Below are 23,510 nucleotides of genomic sequence, written 5' to 3'. Positions count from 1 at the left end.
TCATATTCATTGAGCTTAGAATCCTTATATAATACCTGCTGCAGGCTTTACAGGTCGGTTCGTATCACACTGTCACTGTAAGTTGATGCATGACATTTAAAATGTTGTATCCTCCTCCAGTGGGAAAACCTCCATACGTATATCTCTCTGTTTTCATCTCTTACTGTCACTGTCAGTATGTCTCCCAGTTCGGTCCGTTATTTGATGTAAGATATAAACAGACACAGTAGAGACATAGAGACAGAGAGGCAGTGACACCGAGGGGCAGACTGAGAAAAAGAGAAAGGACAGTTTGTCTAGACAGGAGGCCAAATCTTATACAATACCAACATAAACGTGTTTGAATCATAAAGATAAATGGAGTCAGGTTTTATGCTACATAAATCAGAGTAGCACATGCGCTGCCATCTTCAGTCACTGAGCCTGGGGTGTAACTGTTTCAGCAGCCCCACAGCAGTCAAACAAAATCAACATCTGCTGTTTCCTCCGACATCTGCTCCTTATTTTTTAAGCATTGTTTTGTTTTTACACTTTATTTTATGATATTCAGCAAAAATATGAATAATTTCCATGATTTGTGTTAACCCCCTCCAGAGTTCTGAGTGGGAAAACAGTCAACGAGAGCGGCTTTGATCGCCTGTCCGTCCCCATGGGATATCCCCCTCTGCACACAAGTTTCCTTGGGCATGGTGTGCACAGTACAGTGAGCAGACAGATGACAGATATAGTCTTGGGAGAGGGCTAAAGTGATAAGTGTGGAGATTAAGCTAATCTCGGGTTATTTTTGTTCGCCGGGCTGTTGTTGGTGTGTGTGTGTGTGTGTGTGTGTGTGTGTGTGAGAGGTATGTTGGGAGGCTCACACTAAAGAAAACATTGGTGATCCCTGAGAAAAGCTTATGATCTGTGTACTACAAACCCTGACTGATTCTCTATGAGGCACATAATGATCCCTGGTAACACCACTCATAGCAAACATATCCTGTAATGATGCTTTGTGCACCATAATTAATTTGTAACTAGTGAAGCATTTAGGGTTTTCCTACTCTCATTTCCCAAGAGTTAATTTTGTGGTGGATGGATTTACTGCTACACCCTTCATCCATCTGTCATAAAGGCAGCTGTGCTCATCTTTTCAAGTCTAGCTGTTAATATGTATCTAAAAACAATCATTTATAACGTGTCATATAGGGAAATAACTACAGCAATGAGCTATTATTGCATCATGGAGTGTTAGTATGGATGTCCATTTGTGACTACAGCACAGATTAGATTATGTAGCATATCAAGTGCAGTTACTGATGATGCTACAGCTAACACAGTCAGAGGTATGTGAGACCAGATAATGCTGTTGCTCCACTCTGGGTTATAATATCTGCCCCCATAAGGCTGTCTGTTTACAGTATTATTGCATTGTTATGGTTATATAGCACTTATGTTTTGCTGAGTCTTTTTCCACATCATGCCAAGAAGAAACATTGCCACTATTAGAGCCATCATAAGTTGCATTTGCAATCCAGAGGCCACAGTAAACAGGAAGGATCAATTGCAGTATCAATTTAATTTATTAATATATCAATATCACTGAGTACGAATGATTCACTAATCTAAACCTGTGAGGCTGTTTCTGTATTTTGGGAAGAGTGTGCCCTCGCTGTAAAATGTGGAAGGAAGGGTCCATCTTGCTGATGTTTGCATGAGCACAGCAGGTCACCCTGTGCAATCCAGTCAAATCCCTCCTGCTCTCACATGGGCGCTAATCTTCCCTGACTGCCGTCTTAGCACAACCACAACTCAAGCTCCAACACTTGCCCTTCCTCTCTTTCACTCCTCCATGACATCTGCAAAAACGGCGTCTTTGCTGTCGTCTTTCTTTCTCTGTCGCTTGCCTGCCTGCAGTATTTTTTCTTTGTAAATTAAGTGTGGTCAAATTCAAATGATGAAGTCCCCCAAGATGTACAAAAATTTCTCTTTTGATACTCCTACTCCTTAAAGCCAAAAATTAAATATAAAGTTGTCAGACAATTCAATTTATTTTGTAAAATGCAGTGTGGCTTCAAATGTTTGTAAAATCCCTTTTAACTTGCAACTTAAATTTCTTTAAAAAGTGAAAGTTGTCACTTATATGGTACATTTTCATCCACCTTTTTATGTGCATTTTCAGTTCACACATAAATAAATGTGTTATTCAAAAAATCCTGTAACATTGCAAAAAAAAAGAAGTTTTATGCTTAGGGGAGGTAGAAAAGTTAGTGTACTGGAAACAGACTCAGCAAATAAATTGATGACATACTGTCATTACATTACATTATACCATCAGGCCACCGCAAACTCTTTTTGTCGTATCTGGATGGCTTTTAAGATGCTCATGCTCACAGGACTGTTCCCAAAACTCTTCCAATAGCAAAGAGCTGTAGTTGTTTAGAACTTTTTATTTCCATTGTCGAGTGTGCTCTCTGCTATTATTATACATCCATTGTTTTCCTTTGTTTGGGGCTGTTTGAAGTTTGAGTCATGCTCTTTTAAATATGTCATCTCTGACATCTCTGTTCTGCAGTGGCACCTGACATGCAAATTAGCACCACCTACTGCTTATCTCAATGAACCAACCCCCAATATTTGCATAACCGTTGTGGATGGAAAAGCACATAAATTCGCAGTTCCTTCCAATTTACTAAAATATTCTGTTAAAATCTGCACTACATTTGGATGGAAAATCAACAATAGTAATAAACTAACAAATGGCATGGACAGTGGAATCATCACCTGAATCTGCAGCTCCCCTCAGCTTTATGGAGCTTTAAAGTGAGTTTCAGTTCATTTGCTTAACTGTCCGACCTGCAACTTTAGTGTTCTGGTTCACTCTCACTGCTCTCGTAGTGTTGCTTTTAGCAGATTTTAGCAAAAAAAATTCTGAAAAACCCTCTGCACACAACCTGCTCAGCAGTAAACAGCAGACAGACAAAGTTAATGACTAGCTGGTGAACAGAGAGCAACATTTAGCAGCTAAAGAATCAAAAATGTCTCTCAAGAGGCAGAGACCGAGCACAGATATGAAGGAGTGAATTTTGGACTTTTATCACATGGACAGAAACAGGACTCCAAATGAAAGATGATGTTTCTTCACCACTGCTGTTTGTGTAAATGCAACTGTTTGCTAACAAGTTCACCATATCAGCCCTTAAAAGTTGATGATATGTCAAAGTTGTGTTCACAACTTGTTTCTGCTGCCCTCACATGGGCAAAAACATCAGTTATCTGAGGCTTTATTAAACTACAGGGTAAATAGTGATATTAACTTACAATACAAATTAAATACATACTGTAAGACATTTATACTGAAGTGTCCTGAGAGAGGCATTGCTATAGATGGAATCGAATATGTGTTCACTAACTGCAGACAAATAATGTTTACTGGTATCAGACACATTTTATCTCTCTAAATATTTTGCCAAATTGATCTGTTTCTGTTTTCCGCCTCATATTGATGGAGCACGCCTCTCTGTCACCTCCCCGTTATCTCTCGGCTCTTTGCCTCTCTCCCCCATCATAGACTGAGTGACAACATTATTCCAGGAATTAAATCAGTGTCCTCAGACAAACTGACCTGCTGAAACAGACTTGCATAAGCAGACAATTGAAGGGAAAATGGGTCATATGGTGGAAACAGTCAACTGTTTGTTTTTTTTTAACAATATGTCCAAACAGATTCATTTGGTCTCTCAGAAAATCTTCTCATTGGACAGATGAGTTGCAATTGCACAGGTGTCACCGCCTGAGCTAAAAGCATTGCTTGTGTTTGGAGATGTCAGTCATGTGTACATGTTTTCTTAGAGCTGAGCTGATGTTGTTATTTTGTTACCGCTGCTCAGGTTACAGGTACAAATCAATAGAACATTCAACCTCCTCCTCATCCATAAATACATTTACTTGTTCCCCTGATGCACTGAGCATTTCCCTGCATAAAGACTTTTATAAGCCTTGAAAGACATTTCTGAAAGAAAGTACATAAATTAACTTAATTGCATACAGTACATTATTACAGTCAGAAACAAGGTTTTTCTATTGCATTTCAAGTTAATGTTTATTTACCACACATTGTCCATGCAGAAAACATCATAAATGTGACCCCTGTGGCTGCGTGAGCTTCTGCCCCAGAGCATGCTGCCTCTGCCAATGCAGCTCTGAATGGTTGAGCACGGATTTAGGCAGAACAGTAGTGTCGAGGTTATCAAGCTCACACGACCAAAATAGACGCAGAGCGGGTGAGACAGCGGGCAAGGCAGCTACGCTCGCAGTACAGTGTGATGTGCTTAGTGGAGGAACAGGAGAATACTGCTGACGGACACAGAAATGATGGAAAACAGAGCGGATGAACTCCCAAAGGAAAAGAGCTACATGGGCAGAAAGAGTCTTTATTTTAACTCCCGATTGACACATGACCAAGGGATGACTTTCCCAGTTTAATGAATGCATTGGTTGATGGTTGGTGTTAGGGTTAATCCAGTAAAGAACAGTATCACCATATCCTTTACAGCACCACACATGCAGTCTATTTTTATTCTACACTTTCACATTAAATTGTCATATTTGAGATCAAGAATCTGCTGAGGTCACAAGGCATTTGTAGATTAAGTGTGTTGAAAATTTCATATCAAAGTAGCTGCATAAAATAAAAACAGCAGCATACAAAAAAAATAAAATAAGTCCCCAGTCTATCATTTGTTTTGCAAGTTGAATATTAAATGACAGACTTTAAAGGAAGCTAACTTTGGATAACACGACAATATGTGACTCCCAGTGAGTTTTAGCTGTAATGTGCATTTATTACTACAGTTCTGTCCTCTGTGGCTCATTAGTGGCAATGAGTGCAGCGATGCAAATCTTTTATTGTCTTTGCAAGAAATACTACTAGAATTTGAGCGCTTGTCAAACGTTTTTTTCTTTCATTAAAGGTTTGCTGCTCAGGTGGTAACAGCTTAATATGGTAACAATATGAATGACTGTCACAGAGGATGGCAGGGATTTGTGTGGGATGAGCAGCATGTTAAAGAAATGTTTTGTATTATATTAAATTAATATCAGGAATAATTCTAGAGACTGAGGTTTTTTTAAAAAAAATCTTTTGTCGTGTTACTGATAGTTTTAGAACAACAATGGTGTAAAGTAACTAAGTACATTTACCTAACTTAAAGGAAATTTCACCCCCAAATGGCCATTTGTATATCAATTACTCACCCTGTGTTAGGCTAAATGTGTGAAGAAAACTTTGAACGAAGAATCCAAAACCAGAAAATTCTTCATGAATTGAAGTCAAAGGGGTCCATGTTTAACAACGTCAAAACAATATCAAAACAACTGTTTACAAACTTTCACACAACTCGTGCAGTGTAATCCAAGTCTCATTTAACCAGTCATATGCTCAGTACTTCCCACACAGACAACACTTTCCAACACGGAACTGAACAGAAAGTGAAACATATCTTCACTCTCTTCAATTAATTAAGTAATTTATCCTTGCTGAAAATGTGAGCTGCTGGTATCACTGTATTCATAAGTAGTTTGTTTGTGTTAATGTGTGATTTTGGTGTTTTCAAGGGTTAGTTCAGATTCACCAAAGTCACAATATCACAAACAAACTAAGTGATCGATGCAGCGGTACACCAGCACCTCCCGTGTTTAGCAAGGTAAATTTACTGTGTTTGTGGAATTTGGCTTTTGAAAGAGCATAGAAAGGTTCCACTTTTACTTACCTTTCCTGTCAGAAAGGGCTGTTTTTTGGGATGAACTGAACGTATAAATGATAAATGAAAAGTGGTTTATACTGCACAATTTGCTTGAGAACTTTCTCAGTTTTTGGATTCTTCGTTCATGGGGGAGGAATGCGAGAAAACAAAATTTTCTTCATTCAACATAACATGAAAAACATGAATCTTGCTATAGATATAACTACTCAGCAGTACATAAAGTAATAAATGAAGATTGACCAACTAATACATTAAAATTATGCTTAGACATTAATGCATTATAATAATTTAATAATAATATCAAACTTTTTGCTTTTCTGCTTAGGGTTAGGGTTAGGGTTTTTTCTTTCTTTTAACCAGAAATTCAATTTTCTAAAAACTAGGCCTTAAAAGCCATTAGATGGTATTAAAATTACATTTCTGGGGTCTTAATTGCTACAGACATTTTATCTAATTTCATTTATCCATCTTTTAATTTCTTTTTTTCAAATTGAGTCAGGCTCTTTTGCATTAAGGTCCAAATCTGACTCTAAACCTGCCACTGAACCTACAGTCTTTTACTCTATACTTTTACTTACCTGTCAGCAAAATGTAGATAAACCCAAAATACTCTAATTACTGTATTCCTATACAAAACTCTGCACAGGACCACATACTGTACTACTTACTTACCTTTATACTTACCTGCAGTGCTTGAATAAGAAAATAATTATTTATCCAAAATATCAGTTTTAAATTGGGTTAAAAATGATCTTCAAGCATTTTAAAAGGCATTTAATTTCAGTGTCTGATACCTGTAGACGCCCTGTTTAAGTATTAACTAGTATTTCCTCTCTGGATATTATGCTCTGCTGTGCGTGTAAAGCAGGAGTGCACACAGTGAAGAAATAATGACCTCCTCTTTAAAGAGTTCCCTGTTACATTAATAGATCACTACTTGTTTTCTGGCTGTGTAAAGATCCCATTGATCACCACCTGCCTTTTAATTAAGTCTCCAGCTACAAATTACTGTTGGGCCTCATTACCTAAATGTACTGCTGCACATCCAGAGCCTTTTATTCAGAGGAACAACAGTTTTCACTCGGCTCTAACATGGCTCGGGAAGAACCATGTATGACATTGCTGAAAAGATTTCCTGTCCCCTACTTGCGTAGTCAGGTCTATTCTAGTCTGCATTGTAGACAGATTTGCAGACTGATTAGCTTCTCTGAGTTTACAGTATGCTGCCTGAAGCACTGAAATGATGCCAACTCTATTTATGTTTATTTATTGCTGAACTATACATGTACCAACATGATTGTGCATGGGGCATTACAGGCATGTGAACGGTAATTACTTTCAGCAAGCTGCTTTTCTTTGGGCGGAGAGAATGGCGACAGGAAGTCTATTTCCAGTCTATATAAGATATTCCATGTTCAGCTTAGTCTGCAAAGACATACACACTGTCTTCATTAGTTCTGTTGTTGTTGCTGCTTTCTTTTATAATCTTTCAAAGAAAAGAGTTTAGTACCCAACAACTTTTCTTGTATATAGAAGCAGAGGGAGGATGAGACTTGCTAAATCCCAGTGAATTCCCATTACATGATAATATGATTTTTCAAATCCAAGTTCAACTGTAATTTTGTGATTAAGCAACACCAGGCGAGATCCAAAAAGGAGATTTACAAGACGATGTTAAGCGGGAGAATTCCAGATTTTCCTGGAAGCCGTTTTGTCATCCTTCAATGTAATAGCCAGTGGTGGATTTAATCCCCTCAAATTAGTCCCTCGCTAATCCTCACTAACCTCAAACAGAGGTCACTCATGTCCAATTTGAAGATGCATAAAGAACACTTTGTAATTGCGTGTTTGAGGCCCACAGCTTGATGGTGAGTAATTCTCCTGCATGCTCTTTTCTCTGCACATCAGATGCAAAAAAAAAAATCAACCGCCAGTACATACATTAACCTGACAGATTGCGGTGGAGTAAACACTTTAAAAGCTGAAGTGAAACACATGTCGGATCACCTCTGTGAGTTTCATACGTAGAGTTTTGTTGCCTGCAGTCTTTTAAATCCTGTTTATAGAAGTGTATTTGTGTATGTATACACGAGACACCTCCCAGGTTGGCATCCGAACCCTCGTCTACTCCACGATACTGTATTGATGAATGGATGGGGATGTGCCAAATGTGAATGAGTGCCGTGCTGGCTGGACACAACTAGCATGTGACCTTGTGCTGCTATCGCATCACATCTTGGCTGTTTGTGTCTACTGTATTAGAGGATTATGCTGACCTATACCCCTGTCCCCGGTCAAATTTAAGCTTGACGCACTTAATTCTAAGCCTATATTTTGCAGATGCCAACCGAGAGCATTGGTGATGCTTTTGGCTCTTGGTCAGTGCTACCTATTTCCTGTAGCGATGCAGTTATTGAGAGCTTATGGTGGCTGAGAAACATTCTGGTGGACACACAGCTTGGTCAATTGTTGTGTCTACCTTTAGGGAAGCAGTTCTGATGTGTTCATTTACCGTCACTGCCTTCCTGTCCTGTGTATTTATGATGTGAGAAGGCAGTTTTCAAGATTTTACAGGACCCCTCTTAACCTATGACACATGGGCACAATCATGCAAAGTCATAAACACAATAACTGTACTGAGTAAGTGGAGGTGTTGGATTACACAAGGCTTTTATACAGGCTACACACTAAACTACATGGATCGGCACAAACAGAGTGTGACAGTCACAAAATTAAATCAATAAATTGACGGAGGAACAACCCAGCAACACGTCAGACCGCAGAACAGCAGAAAGAAGCGGGGCCTTGCATGACATAACACAGTGTAAGCTTGTACTAATGCTGCTTTTGCAGAGCAGCTTTGCTCACATCTTCTCAAAAACATGCCGAGGCGACCGAACTCAGAGAGTAGGACAGGCTGATACTGCAGCCAATCAGAAGCCCGGAATCTCCTTAAAGAAAAGCACTTGCTTAACAATTTACATGGCAGTTCAAGGGCTCTTATATACCACCCTGCTCTACAAACAGTTTGTTGTTGTTATTAAAACTGAAACAATTAATTGATTAGTCGATCACTAAGTCACACAACTATTTTGATAATTGTTACATTTAAAGAAAAAATATATCAAACACTAGCTTGTTCAGCCTTCCAAAATGTGAAGAATAACTACCTGCTATCTTTTTTTTCTACAATTGAAAATTGAATATATTTAGATATTTCACTACTGGTCAGACAAAACAAGCTATCTGTATGTGTCACCTTGGAATAAATTAATCGAGAAAACAATTAGCAGATTAATTGATCATGAGAATAACTATTAATCACAGACATTTTTGAATAGCTTTGAAATAAGGTTGCAATGCTCAACCCAATCGCCAGAAAAAGTGTTGGCTTTAAATGTTTTCTACAAACCATGGATATGTTACATTTACATGTTGTTATGTAGCCGATACATTGAAATTTTACATTTCAACAAAGTGATGGTTAATGTGTGGTCAGATTAAGGCGCAAATCCCACTTGGTTATGGTTAGGAAAAGATTGTCTTGACTTAAAAATACTCGCTTTGGGGGCACAATCCTGGCAGGGAAAGCAGCGATGTTTCTATAAAAAACAGCACTCACTATTGCCCCACCAGTGGGTCGCAACAAAACACGCACATTTAGGGCTTTAAAGCAGAAACACAAACAGGTTGCCACAACACACCATCATTGGAGCCTGAAAGGCCCATGAAAAACAGCAATGACTCACTAAAACACAACTGGTTTTGTTGTTTGTTGGTTTCGAACAGTGGTCTGCAGCCTGGCACTTCGGCGACACGCCATCCACATACCTCTCCACCTCCTAGTGACAAAGACAACTCATATTACATCACTTTAGAAACTTTGATATGATTCGTATGAAACTTGCAAATCTAACTAATCTTGGTTTGTAGAAATGTATAATGCCAACATTTTCTTTTGGCCATTGGGCTGCTATGCTTCTTGGCGTGGTGTTAAGTCACAGGAAAATAATCCATCTGTGTGTTTCCAGAGGTCACCTTCCTCACTTCATTCAAGCCAGCAGTTTTCAAGCTTCTGTAGCTTGTTTAAGTAATTTCCTCAAACGTGATGACATTTCTTTTACTTGAAAGCTTTAGTAAAAAGGCTGAAACACCATCAGTGCTGTGTTAAGTTTATTTTTAGATCTCGTTTGATTTCCCTTACTTCACATGTTGGCCTATATTTTAATCCTCTCCATCAACATTGTGTGCTGCACAGACACTCTGCCGTCTCCCTATCTGTGGCCTCAGTGCAACTCCTAAATGCCTGGCTGCAGAAAGTCGCTGAGTGATGATCCAATACCTGCATGTTGGAAAGTTTAGCATCTTAGGTTCTGACGATACATATCCTGAGCATGACGTAGGGACTGCTCTCAACCACAGGAACATTGGCCTTCAGAGTCTGGACTTAAGCACTCTCTCCCTCCACACCCTGTGTTACTTTTGTGTCTTAGAGCCTTCACTGTGCAAAGGTTGCACATATTCAGTGTATTAAGTGCTATATGGAGACATTGTTTTAGTCCTAACATAGTGTATTCCAGCAGTGGTAACAACTCCCAACACCTCACTGTTTCAAATTAAAATTCACCCTCGTATATCCCTACCTCACAGTGAAGGTTATCCTGCATAATCCTGTGACCTGACCAGTGATCTACACCCGGAGCCTCTATTATTAACAACTCTATTAATAGAGTAATACCTCGTGGCTACCTGCTGCCACTAGCAGACTTTTCAAACTGGTGCCCCCTGAAATACGAACCCAAACAAATCCCACATTGCGTTAATGAGTTTCTACATATTTCCTCTCTGCCCTCCGTGAGTCAGCGTGACCCAGAGGTCACAGAGGCTTCCCAGCAAAGTGAAACGGTCCCTGGGAATTTGTAAAACCTCTCTACAACCTTCGCACACACCCCTATCCCCAGCCCTGAATTTTCCAGAGTCCCTTTTGTTGTATTTTTCGATCATGCGTTAGTTGAAAGAGGAAAGTGTAGACAAGCAGTCAACCCTTTTCTATTTCTGCCTGCTGCAAATCATTTGCAATTCAAATAGAGACCAAGGTGCTACTTCCTGTTTTCCAGTCTTGTTGCAATCCTCCAAGAATGTGTACCTTTATTAGTTACCTTTCTGTCTTTGTTGTCGTCTCCCCCGTTCTCTCTTGCCCTGTGCCTGTTGTTCTCTCCTGTTATGTCACCAAACCATGATGAATGTGAAGACACACACACCCAACAGAGGGAGAGAGAGTTCTGCTAAATTAAGGATAAAGATGTAGGCAGTGGAGGAGATACTGGGTGCGTTGAGACAACCATCCTGTAAGCTAGTGGCTAATTTTAGCCTGTGAGGGCAGTGCACTGTATCCCCCTGTGGATGAGTTGAACCATAGAGGGATCTGAGCATCAGCTCAGCCTCTTGTTCTCTCATCTGTTCTGTGTGTGGACACTGTCCTTTGTGCAGAAAGGTTACAGGACAGTCACAATAGGCCTGGGTGGAGAGATGTGGATTCAAAGAGCTTTTAAAACACCTGGTGTTTAGGGGGTGGGGTGGTGTTAATCACACGCAGATTTTGCATACGCATGGCAATACTGGTTCAGAATCAGCACAACATGAAGTCCATGCTCAGGCTGTGTTTCTTTTCTGGAGTGATTGCACTCTGAGCTTATCCCGATTGGCAACTAGATTGTATATTGTGGATGGAATGGATAAATCAATGATTCTTTTTCTTACGTTGATATCAAGGCAATTTTAACTAACTTACTGTCAGAACTAAAATGTTATAAACATAATCTCCAGAATCTGAGCCTTACTGTGCATTTAGAGATGATGCTCTTGATGTGGCACCTGCACAGCCCCGTTACTCAGCAGGAGTGATGAGTGAATCTTAAATCCTTAATTACGAACCAGTTTGCCGTCTCTTTTCCACCCCCCCATCTGAGTTCTCCCTATGCCTGCTCACCAAAACTTTGAGCTCCATAAGAGTACTTAATGTTGTAAAAAAAATTTGGATTGTGATATTAAAGATTATGTAATGGGACATGATGCTGTGATATTCTATATTAGAATATCTCCAAATATAAGACCTCCTTTGACGCTAAGAATCAAGTCATCCATGCTGGCATTTCACTGGTGTGCTGTGATGTAATTCCCCTGAACTCCTTCTACTCCTACAGCCCCCTGATGATTGGATCGTCAATCTGTGATCTCGAGTAACCGCAAAAAGACAATATGAAAAAAGAAATTATCGCTCAACCCTATTGCTCTTAATGAAAAGTGGAGGCAAGTAGTCCTTGCAGTTTGGTCAGAAGTGGTCAGTATGTGTCCAATTTCAAGTATAAAAGCCAGAAAAAATAAAAACAGAGGAATGGAGGACAATAAAAGGTAAATATCACCAAACTAAAGGCTGGACCTGGAGTAAAACATGCTATTAGAACATATAAATGTTCAGAAAAACAAAGAACTGCTAATTTCTGCTCTTATTCAGGTAAAATATTTCAATAGGTTAAATTAGAGTATCATCAGCATTAAGAACTTTGAAACTTTTATCACTAGTGTGGAAAAACATAGTTGAGACAAAATGTTTACCATTTCTCACTTAGTTCAATTTCTTTTAAGCTCATGACAGCGTGGTGCAACATACCCTGAGGCCCAGTTAAATTGTCATTACACTTGGGATTAGCAGAATGGGCAGTTTAAAGAGAAAGAAAGCCATAAACTTAAAAATAGACACTAATTACCTAAAATCTTTCATTCAACAAATTGGCAAATGGTGCAGGTTTATTATGCACAACCCGGCAATCAGCAATCACCAATCTTCTTCCTTCCATATTTAACTTTTTTAGAGGGAGAAACTGAGCGCCAGGGTGATTATGGAATAACTAACCTGGAAAGAAGTAATAGGTTCCTCATGCTAATGGGAAACTCTAAATTAGTGCCACAACCAGCTGGGCGTGAGTCAATTCTCTTCGCCCAGATCCGACATGAATGAAACCGCTTCACATTGCACATACGCTTAGTCACCCTGCTGATGACTTTCTGTTCGGAAATTTCGTGCTCTGATAAAATGATATGCATTTGAACACAAGTACTGGCTGATTATTCCAGATGAATGCATTGCCTTCATCATTCAGTATTCCCTTCACCTCAGTCACTCTGCATTACCTACTCTGTGCTGTGTGTGTATATCCTCCACTGGTCAGTTTGTTTTGGAGAGGAGCCATGTTGAATTATACAGCACAACATCTGTGAGATACACTCACACTCACACACACACACACACACACACACACACACACTAGGCTCAGGCAGTACTTATTTTTTCATACCTCCATACCTTCCTGACATTTCACAGAGGTATACAGTAGATAACAGTATTTGTGGGGGGGAAAAAAAACTGTAAAAACATAACTGTCTAAGAAATAAAAACTTAAAAGCTGAGCTGCTGGTAATAGAGGGAGGCCACGCTTACAAAAAAATGTGGACTGTGCAAGCACCTTATTAGGACCCATACTTATGTTTATTGTACGGCAGCGCCCTCTAGCAACTGTAGTAATTATTACAAGAGCAAGGGAGGAAGTGACATGACATACGTGACGTGTGGCATAAAAATGACAAAGTAATGTATAATGCTTTAAGTTCCTATAGGGTGGACGGAGGGGTTGTGGCTGGGTCAAACTAGCCAAGGACTTGCACTTAGGATAACAATTTTCGTGGCCCCGAAGTGAACGTTGACTTAATTTGATTAAAACATAGCGTAGTGTGCTAGCATGTGTAGCACACTACGCTACACATGTGACGGGACATATATGATGTCTGTCATGTGACATACCTCTATGTTTTTTTTCCAGACCTTACCACCTAGTTTTGTTTCTTAAACCTGAATACAAAGTTTTATAGCGTAATGGCGATCACTTCATAATGTTGTATTTAAAGATGTATTTAAAACTGCTGTCAGGATGGTCATGTATGTCGTTTAGGAAGTCAGTAGACATCAACCTATTCTGTTGTTTTGGTATGAGAAAGTGTTGGATAGAATTTATAGTAGCATGTATGCCAGTGTCTGGCCTACAGTGTAGGGTTGGGCAATATGTAAAAATTTTACAATCAACTGCTGTCAGCCTGACAACCAGCAACAGCCGATGTGTTCGCGCTAGTGTGTGTCGCCTCCAGAAGTTTCAGTTGGGAAATGTATTCAAGCAGCGAGTTTGCTATGTTTCACATGCTCTCTTAGCTGTTTAGTCAAATAAACAAAAAAATGTTTGCAAAATTTTATTTTTCCTACTAAACATAAAAATACAGTTCAAGTTTCTCTCTCAGCCACTGAACTACAACAAGCTTCATTGCCTTGTTAACTCATCGCAAAACACACTTCATTCATACTTAGCCCTTGTTACAACAATCACCAGCTCTGGTTTGGTTGAAATAAACGTTTAAGACACTTCGTTAGATGTGAAAATGTGCGAGCTCCTCCACTGCTGTCCCCCACTGTCTCTTTCTGCCACTGCTGGCCGACGTTTTACCAGTCCTCTAACATTATCCACACCTCTCACAGTCGGCTTCTTTCACAGCTCAGCTGCCAGTTCCACCAGTGGACACTGATCTCTGGTGTCAAGTGCTGCGCACTATATTGCCTCAATACAACATCTCCCTATCTGTTTAATGGAAAAAGGAGCTCTGTACTTTTAATGGAACTGAAAATAATACCTTCAGGATTTCCAAATACCCTGGTTTACCATTATGCCTTGATACCACTTAAGCCTAACACACACACACAAACACACACTGGTGACAACACATTCTCTGCTGGCCAAACAGGCACACCATGCCCTCCACTTCAAAGGTGACTTTGTACTTTTGTGAACGTTTTAAGTACCTTTTTAATCTTTTTTTCTTAAATCTTTTTGTATCTCTGAAATACCAATACATGTGATGTTCCAGAGACACTAACAGATCTAAATCTGAACCACTGTCTGTCTGTGTTTCACAACATAATGTACTTACACACAATGTATGCTCAGAATTTAAATGTATGTTTTCACACAACAAAGGAGTTAGTGAAGAGGTCTAACTGAGGTCTCTCTGTCTCTTCTTCTCCTTTGCAGATTTTCCATATGACCTATGACCTGGCTAGTGCAGTGGTAAGAATATTTAATTTGATAGGGATGATGCTGCTTCTGTGTCACTGGGATGGCTGCCTCCAGTATCTGGTGCCTCTCCTCCAAGACTTCCCCCCTGACTGCTGGGTGTCCCTAAACGGTATGGTTGTAAGTATTACACACTCTTCTCTTTTGTTTGTTATTTTGGCATTGGGCATATGTAAGAGGGTTTTCATGGCTACATACATGATATTGTGCTAAAGACACATGTCCCAGGAAAAATGGGACTTTACTTGTATTGCAGTGTAGAACTAGTTAGTCCTGGCAGTGTAGTATGATGAGAAAAATATAAGGGCAGGTAGTCATTTCATTCTAAAATAACCCTGCCTGGCTTTTTAGCTTGCATATATACTCGTATGTTCAGACAGTATGTTGACGCTTTTAAGGGTGCAACAGTATAGATGAATTACTGAGCAGGCCTTTGGGGTGTGTCAGGGACCCCCTCAGCTATCACCTTCAAAATGTCACGCAAAGAGACTTGTACCAGGAAGAGACTTTAGATGAACACAAAGATGCATAAAACGACTACAAAAAGACACAAAATGACTCCAAAAAGACACAAAATGACTACAAAAAGATGCAAAACAGCTGCAAAGAGACACAAAGAGACTCACAATGACCACAGGGAGACACAAAACAACATCAAGAAGAGTCTAAATAACTATAAAGTCTTTGTTTTGCTCCTATGCAGGAGAGGTGGTGAGGCCCTCTGCATGTCTGTGCCAAGGGGCCCATTGTCTCATAATCCGCCCATATGCAATAGAAAAGGTTTTTAAGAGAAAGACTAACCAATGTGTTTGCCAAATGATAAAAGATATAGTAGCTCTATCTATGACAAGTGTTTGTAATTAAAAAAACCTGCAGTAACTGTATAATGAGTTTGGGGTGTTTTTTTTAAACATGAAACAACAGGCTTGGGTTTGTCCTCTCTTGGTATTTTATTTTGAGTGCTGGGTTAATTTGGTGCAGGAATTCACCTATAAATAAGAACTGCAGGTACATTTCATGAGGGCCATAGTTGCAGGTACATTATTAATCTGCCAACACACAAAGAAACATAGCTTAAAGAGGCGTCGAGAAATTCAAAGGCCTTTGCACACTGAGTCTGTTTTGGGTTTTTTTCGGACGCATTTCTGAATCTGTCATCTGAAAAAAATCATTATGCACAGAAGATTTGCACACTGAGTCTGATGCGTTTTATCGTTCTATTTGTAGCAAAAATTTGCAGTACATGACAAAATGAAAAGACACATTTCCACCTTTTCCTGTCTCTACTGGAGTTACCTATCTGGCTGTCATCACTCCCTCCCTGTCTTGCATGACGGGCTGGAGCTGTCCTGCACATTCTGTGTGCAGTCCACATCCTCCTCCTCTTCATCATTATCCACCTGAATATTACCATCTGACCTGTTGAAAGTGAGCTATTGGAGTTATAAAATGATTCTGTGCGCCCCGTTCCTCTTGTTGTGGATGTGTCCCGCTGCCACATTTCCTTCTTGGTCAAACAGCTCCAAAGGCTTCTGACAGATGCAAAAAATGCAGAAAATCAAAATTGTTACTAAAATTTTAATGACGGACAAAAGTTTCGGACTTCGGAGTGTGCAAAGACCTTTACAGTAATGTACTACATTTTAATGTTTTATTTATTTATTTATTTTATTTTTTATGTTCTTGTCCAGCTTGTGTCAAATCTTTCTTTACATTTGCAGCAACATTCTATGTTTTCCATTGTCTTTTTGTTTAATAGTATTTACACTAGTGTTGCACGGTATACCGGTACTAAAATAGTACCGCTGTACTAGAGTATTCCAAACGGTACTATACTGCATTTGGAAAATACCGGTACTTTGAAATTGATTCAATTCATTAATTTAGTTAATTTATTTTACTCATTTATGCACACAAATGCCTTTCTTGTTCCTACTGGAGCACAGATTGTGCAAGTGGTGTGTATGACAACACCTGTATCAACATTCGCAGCTGGCGCACGTGAAAAAAGACAAGAGAAAATCTGAATCGCAAAGGGAGACAACATGAGACAACACAAACTTGGTGGCACATTTGAGTTACCAAACCGTGACGTCCGTACCGAGGTACTTACCGAACCATGATTTTTTTGGTACCGTTACACCCCTACTATTTATTGTTCTAAAGGTTTGTATCCAAAAGGACTTTTCCTTAGGAAAAGTACCAAAAAGTATCGAAATTCATATTGGTATCGGTACCGAAACAAAGATTTTGGTATCGTGACAACACTAATTTACACATATCACACTTTTTCTAAACTAGATTTGAGAATGTATTTTTATGTTTAGTGGTAGTTATGCACATTCAAAAACTGTTTAAGGCAGGTGCTGGACCAAAAAAGATAGCAATAAAACATGAAGAAAGGTCTGCACACTGTGGCTCCCTTAAGTGTCACTTGTGGATGTGCTGATAAATTGCACTACAGGAGCTACAGTGTGCGGACCTTTCTCCATGTGTTTTTATTCTACATATTCTACATGGATTTCCAAGCAAAAAATTGCATAGTCTTAGGTCTCTGGGGACTGTCTCCTCTCTGTATGTGCTTTTTTCTTGTGTGAACTGTTTTCAGTTTTTCCCCTCTCTTTCTCTGAGCTGGGGTCAAACGGACTGTGGCTGCTTCTCTCAGAGCAATGTGATAGCGTAGAAGTGTGTACAGGCCTCCCGGGTAATGCTGATTGTAAATGCTCGCCCAGGGAACTCTCCTGCCCTCTCATCTCCCTCTCCCTGACAAACATTTCTGTACTCCACATGCACACTGACTGCTCAGAGGCATCGGACCGGAGGTGCAAATGTCAGCTTTCCTCAGCATCACAACCCTGTATCCCCCACTCTTATTTGTACTTTGAGGCAATGAGTTGCCCAAGTGAGCCCAATACCAACTACCATGTGTTATTCATCCCGAACAGACATCATCCATCTCTCTTTGCACCAAAGATGAATTTGCAGTGATATAATTTTCCACTTAACTGTCACAATTCATCGCTGCTAATGGTGATATACACAAAACAGCTCCTTCACTTACAGCAGCACTACAGATTGTTTTAAACCTTGCTATGATCCACATGGCTTTGGATTCATATTTACTTGTAATCTCTGAGCTTAACTATTAATGTTTCCTTGCACTAGTGCTGGGTGTTGCTCCTTCTGCTCTGAGTAAATCACATATTCCCCTTCCTGTATGCAAATCGATACGAGATGGGAATCGTGTAGAAGGCTAATATGGAAATCTATAGGCATAGTTGTCAATTGCAAAAGTGCCCCTGAAACAAAGAGCTAATATACTGTAGGATACCTGTGTGCTCGGCACTTGCAGGTGAAATAAAACAACTGTGATGACTGGTAAAATGAAACTAGAATCATTTATATGCAGTATGTTGAAACAACATTACAAAGATGTCTCCCAGCTCCTCACAGATATAAAGTTTCTAGTGATATGCTCTGACTGCAGTTGCAGACTAGCACACCTATATATAGCACCTCACAGAGTTCATCTGTTTGGGAGTCTGAGGAGACAATAATGCTTTCAGATCTCAGCAGTTTCACAACTTCTTGGATTAGGATTACCATATATTTCATGAATCTAGCCCAGTTTTGCTTCTTGTGTTCAGGTACGAAAATACAGATTGTGACAGCGCTGAGTGTGCTAAAAAGATTGGTCGATTTAATTAGTCGATAGACAGAAAATTAATCTGCAACAATTTTGAAAAGCGAAACATCTTCTGGTTCCAGCTTCCCAAACAAGAAGTTTGTCTTTTTTTTCTTTTCTTTTTTTTTACTGTAAATAGAATATCTTCGAGTTTTGGACTGTTACTCAGACAAAACCATGGAAGTACAATAATAACTAGATACAGCACACCAAGACGGTAGTTTTAGCAATGGAGTTGCTCGTCTGGTTCATACAGCAAGAAATTTCTAGCTTTCAGGTTTACCTCTGCTGTGTGCAGCCCACTGAATATGCGCAGTAGTATTTCTCCTGCTGGCCCCGCCCATGAGTTTAGCTCATAGACTTTACATTGTGATGACATTATAGATTTTAAAATGGCTTTTCTTAGCTCGAGGAAAGTTTAACAAATATAAAACCTCCATGGATCAAAAAATTCATAATAGAAAGAGTCATAATTGACCTTGTTTGCAGTTCCATGTGTTCTTTCAACAGTTTTGCAGACATCTCTTTTATGAGGGTGGTCTTGAGGAAAATGCTTCTTGGGCTACATGGAATTTTACGGTGGATTTTATGGTTACTTGATGGCTATGTCACAGTTATGTCCCCCTAAACCTCTAACTGCGTTATATAGTTTAAAAATCCTAAACTTGACTTTTGGGTTCACATGGGACACAAACATCGGCCTCCTGGGTGAAAGTTGTGTATGTGTGTTTGACCCATCCACCACCCCTCCCTCGCTCCCACCCACCCTACTTTCCAGTTCTTTCCACTAAGTGGTTGCCACAGATGGGATTACATTGGAGTAAGGTGAAAGCCCAGTGCATCCCATATAGACAGTATAGGGTGCCTTGTGATTTTTCCCCAGGTTTTGTGATGAACGCTTGCATTGGACCTAAATGTGCAGAACAAAATGAATGCAAAAATTACTGATGAAAATAATCATTAGTTGCAGCCCTTTGAAAGACATATTGGAGGCAAAATCTTTGCCTGTGTAATTGGTATTGTAGGATGTCAGCAGCTAACATAGTGTTACTGACTGTAATGTGGTAGAATGAGCAATTTGTGGAATCTTGTCCCTGTGGATCCTCAGAAGTAGAGGCCTGTGTGCTGACTGCGGTCTGGCAAATCCAAAGTGAAAGCCCTGCCCACATGTGGGATTCCTTTTCTCACACTATCGCAATGCATTAGTGTTCATAAGCCTGAAATCTCGATTACATATCTCCCGTTCTGTTTACTGCAGGTGTAAATACATGATGTGTTCCTTCTGGACCTTCAGGAGAGAGACTGTCAGGTGAATGTTGTCTTTAAAGGTTGCATCTTTCAGCTGCTCACGAAGTGACTGTTTTAAATTCAGATTGCGTCATATTTTTTTCTTTTCTGTTGTTGGCTTGGTACTTTCTGTCTCCAGCTGTGAGGAGAAGAGTGGGGCCAACGAGGACTGCAGATACTGCTGAGTGGTGCAGTACAGGGTGTAGGACTGTTATCTTCTTGACTAATGGCCTGAGAGTAGCTTCTTACTCTTTAGAGGCTGCATTTACTTAATCACCAGACAAGATAATGCTGCTGTCGCTGTGTTGGCTCGGGTGAGAGGGTGAGGGGATATTACTTTTGTCCACATGTACAATGCAAAGATATGTGTTTAGGAACATGAAGGAACACGTGTGTTTTGTGAGTGTTTGTGTGCGTACTGTTTCTGTCTAGGTCTCATATTAAGGAGACAGACAGCTGGGCGGTAGCCTGCGGAGGATTCATGTCTCAGAGAGATGTGAGAGCAGACAGAGAGACAGACACTGTAGGTAGACGGGACAAAAAAACAAAACGGAAAGCCTTGGCCTAACCATGCATAACCACCCATCAGCCTCTTTTATCCCTGAACCACCCACTACTTTCCAATCTCTTTCTTCCCCAACCTCTGAATGAGTCACTTCCAACAGCCAGAGTCAGAGTTTATGAATTAATCAAACTTTCCTTGTTTTATATATATAACTCTCCTCTCTCATGACGCTCCCCTCAACATCAGAGAACATTGGTTTCATCTGACTAAAATGCAAGACTACTTTTGCTCAAATGTTAACTGCTGTGGCTGGTTAATTATTTGGTGCAGAGTAAATTTGATTGGTTGAAATTGACCTTTCCCAAGTCCTGTCCCTTTTCGCTCTGTGATCAAATATCATTTGATCAAACTTTGGCAGAACCTCGCTAGACTTCCTCCTTTCCTGATAAACTTATAAGCTATGTGCTAAGCTTGTTTGTATATGTTGAAAAGAAAACCGCATTTTAAAGATGATTACAAGATGTGGCTGGGGGACTGTTGTAATCTCCAAAGACACATTACATTGTATGAAGTCACATCTTAAATGGGCACTATGTAGGAATTTCTCCCATCTAGTGTTGAGATCGTATATTGCATTCAANTGACAACAGACAAGTGGCTCAACCTCACACACCTCATCCCTCTCCTCGCAACACTGCCTCGCTAACAGCTGTTAGCAACCAGCGCCGCTAACAGCACTAACAGCGGCTAACAGTTGTTAGCGGCGCTGGTTGTTAACAGCTGTTAGCCGCTGTTAGCTATGATTCTCCTTCAGCAGCTCTCTCCACCTGGGAAAGGCTACCCTGATGTTGACCCTCATTTTTTGAAATCGCCGGTCACGTTGCTTTTTTGCCTTTTTTCAAATGCACCGGCACTTGTGACTAGCCTGCTTGCTGCTGCTTTTCATCACTCTACCTGCAGGCAGAAACTGGAAACCAACAAGTGAAAACGCGAAAGGCGATTCCGTATTTCTCAAGTATGTCCCTGTACGTACCTGTATTTTCAAGATGGCGCACATACATGATGAGACACCGGTTGCAATGTATATGTAAATGAGAATTTCGAAGCTTACGGACATACTTAGATACGCTAATGGAGGTAAATACACATGTGCTAGGACACACTTTTGACTGCAAAATTTGTTTGTCTCAACAACTGAAATTGTTACACATAGTGCCTTTAAGTTAGCTAATTTTAGCAAAACACTAGCTAACAACTAGCTCACATAGAGCGACATCAAGAGGAGTGAGTGTTGCTAAACAGAAATTTAACAGTCGCGGGTCATTTTCAATGTATGCTTCAGCAAAACGTTTTAAGTCCACCGACAGATGGCTGCTTCTGTGGACAGAGACGCTGAATGCCGATTGGAGTCAGTGTTGATTGAAAACTATTATCTACTAATCACACTGTGTGACAAAATAAGACGATGTGTGCAACATAACAAAATTCTTCAGGTGCACAACATGAAAGAAAAGTGCTAAGTGACACTTTTTTTGTCAAAAATACCTCATTTCTGTTGCACGACACTTTTAAAAGTGATGAGCACTCTACTGTAAAGCAGGCTTTAGCCTTATGTCAGATCAACAATGTCAGCCAGGTTTGCTTCCTCCTAATTTCTGTGGTGAGGTCAAAGAGAATTGGAAAAGATAGGTTGGTTGCTGACATATTTTTAAGTTGACAGAAAGATCAAGGCTACCATCCCTTTCCTTATATAATCCCTGTGAGGCTATGTGGTATGTAACTTCAGGTGTTATTTATTTAGATATGCACAATTTCAGTATATCCTTCCATTACGTACTGTAATTGTTGTTGTTGGCTTTTTGAGGTGACACCAGGCTAAATAGAACCATTGTTACCTGTTACCATGTTTCCTTTTGTCAAGCTTGTCAAACCTAACAACAGTAATTAAGGGGGGCGGGACATAGGATAGGTCAAATGTTGGGTGCGTCCCTTTTGGCGAATCTGATGATATTGAGATTAAGTCACACTCATCTCTGAGCATCTTTGTTTCAGAGCCACCTGAATTGTCAAGATGTCAGGCACAGTTGCTACATACGGCACTGCAACAAAAGCAGTGTTTAATTTAAAGGGCTGTCGCAGGACGTTTGACAAGATCACTTTTGTTATACAGGAGGCTATTACCATCCGGAGAGTGCACACAATTTCTTGATACCACACATAAAACAGGCTGCTGCCTTGTGTCGTTTAACCTTTCCGTTTGAGGTTGTGCTAATCAGTGAAAGTGGCCGCTGCATACTTGGATGCACATGATTGGAAACTAAAAGAAAAACAAGAAGTCATCTCACTCCTCAGAATGTCACTCTTGTTGTTGACATTTATTGATTAACCTTCATACAAAGACAAGGCTCTTACCAAGGTGACAACATTTAGTCACCTGTATATATTATGCAATAGGGAAAATAATAAGGGAGGTAAATACATTCCAAAGCACAGGATAATAAGGTGGAGAGGAATAACAGTCTTACATAACTTACAACCAAACCCACACCCAACACCTAGAGATGAAAATAAATTTAATTGGTGCCAAACATGAACTAGTTCAAGCCACTCAAATTTGATGCTTTTTGGACAGAAAGAAATTCTTCAGGAAGTTTTAACAACCATTTCTCACTTTTTTTGACATTTTGTATACCAGAAGATTAAATGAGAAAATAAATGCCAGAATGGTTGTCAATGAAAATACATCAGTTGCAATGCCACTAACAACCCAGCATTGCAACCCTGAAGAAAGCAGGGGAGACCTCTGCAAAAAAAAACAACAGCAACCAAAAAATGCACATTAAAGGGCCAGTGTGTAAAATGTGTTGAAAACAGTGACATCAGTGGTCAAATTCTAGATTGCAGGGCTTTCTCGCTCACCCCTCCCGTCGGGTAAATGATGGTGGCCTCGTAGGGACAAAAAGCCTTGCGCACGAGTTTTTCAGGAGTAGGTCTATCTAGCGATGAGGTGAATGTTTATTTAGAAATCTAAACCATGTTACGATATTGTAATGAATCCCTCACGAGCAGGAGACCAGAGGAGCGTTCGGGAAAAAGGCCTGTTTATTTGAGCACTC

At 40.0% G+C, this 23,510-nt stretch overlaps 1 protein-coding gene across 1 annotated transcript in view; it reads left to right on the top strand.

The window, feature by feature from the left end:
- Window positions 1-23,510, top strand: part of LOC126395915 (potassium/sodium hyperpolarization-activated cyclic nucleotide-gated channel 1) — a 94,233-nt gene that overhangs the window by 24,803 nt on the left and 45,920 nt on the right. Inside the window, exon 3 of the mRNA XM_050053712.1 lies at window positions 14,876-15,037. Within this exon, the coding sequence (XP_049909669.1) occupies window positions 14,876-15,037 (162 nt within the window). The remainder of the gene's footprint in view (window positions 1-14,875; window positions 15,038-23,510) is intronic.

The sequence above is a fragment of the Epinephelus moara genome, chromosome 9 (assembly GCF_006386435.1).
Source record: "Epinephelus moara isolate mb chromosome 9, YSFRI_EMoa_1.0, whole genome shotgun sequence".
Taxonomy (NCBI): domain Eukaryota; kingdom Metazoa; phylum Chordata; class Actinopteri; order Perciformes; family Serranidae; genus Epinephelus; species Epinephelus moara.
This window is presented reverse-complemented; position numbering and strand designations above follow the sequence as displayed.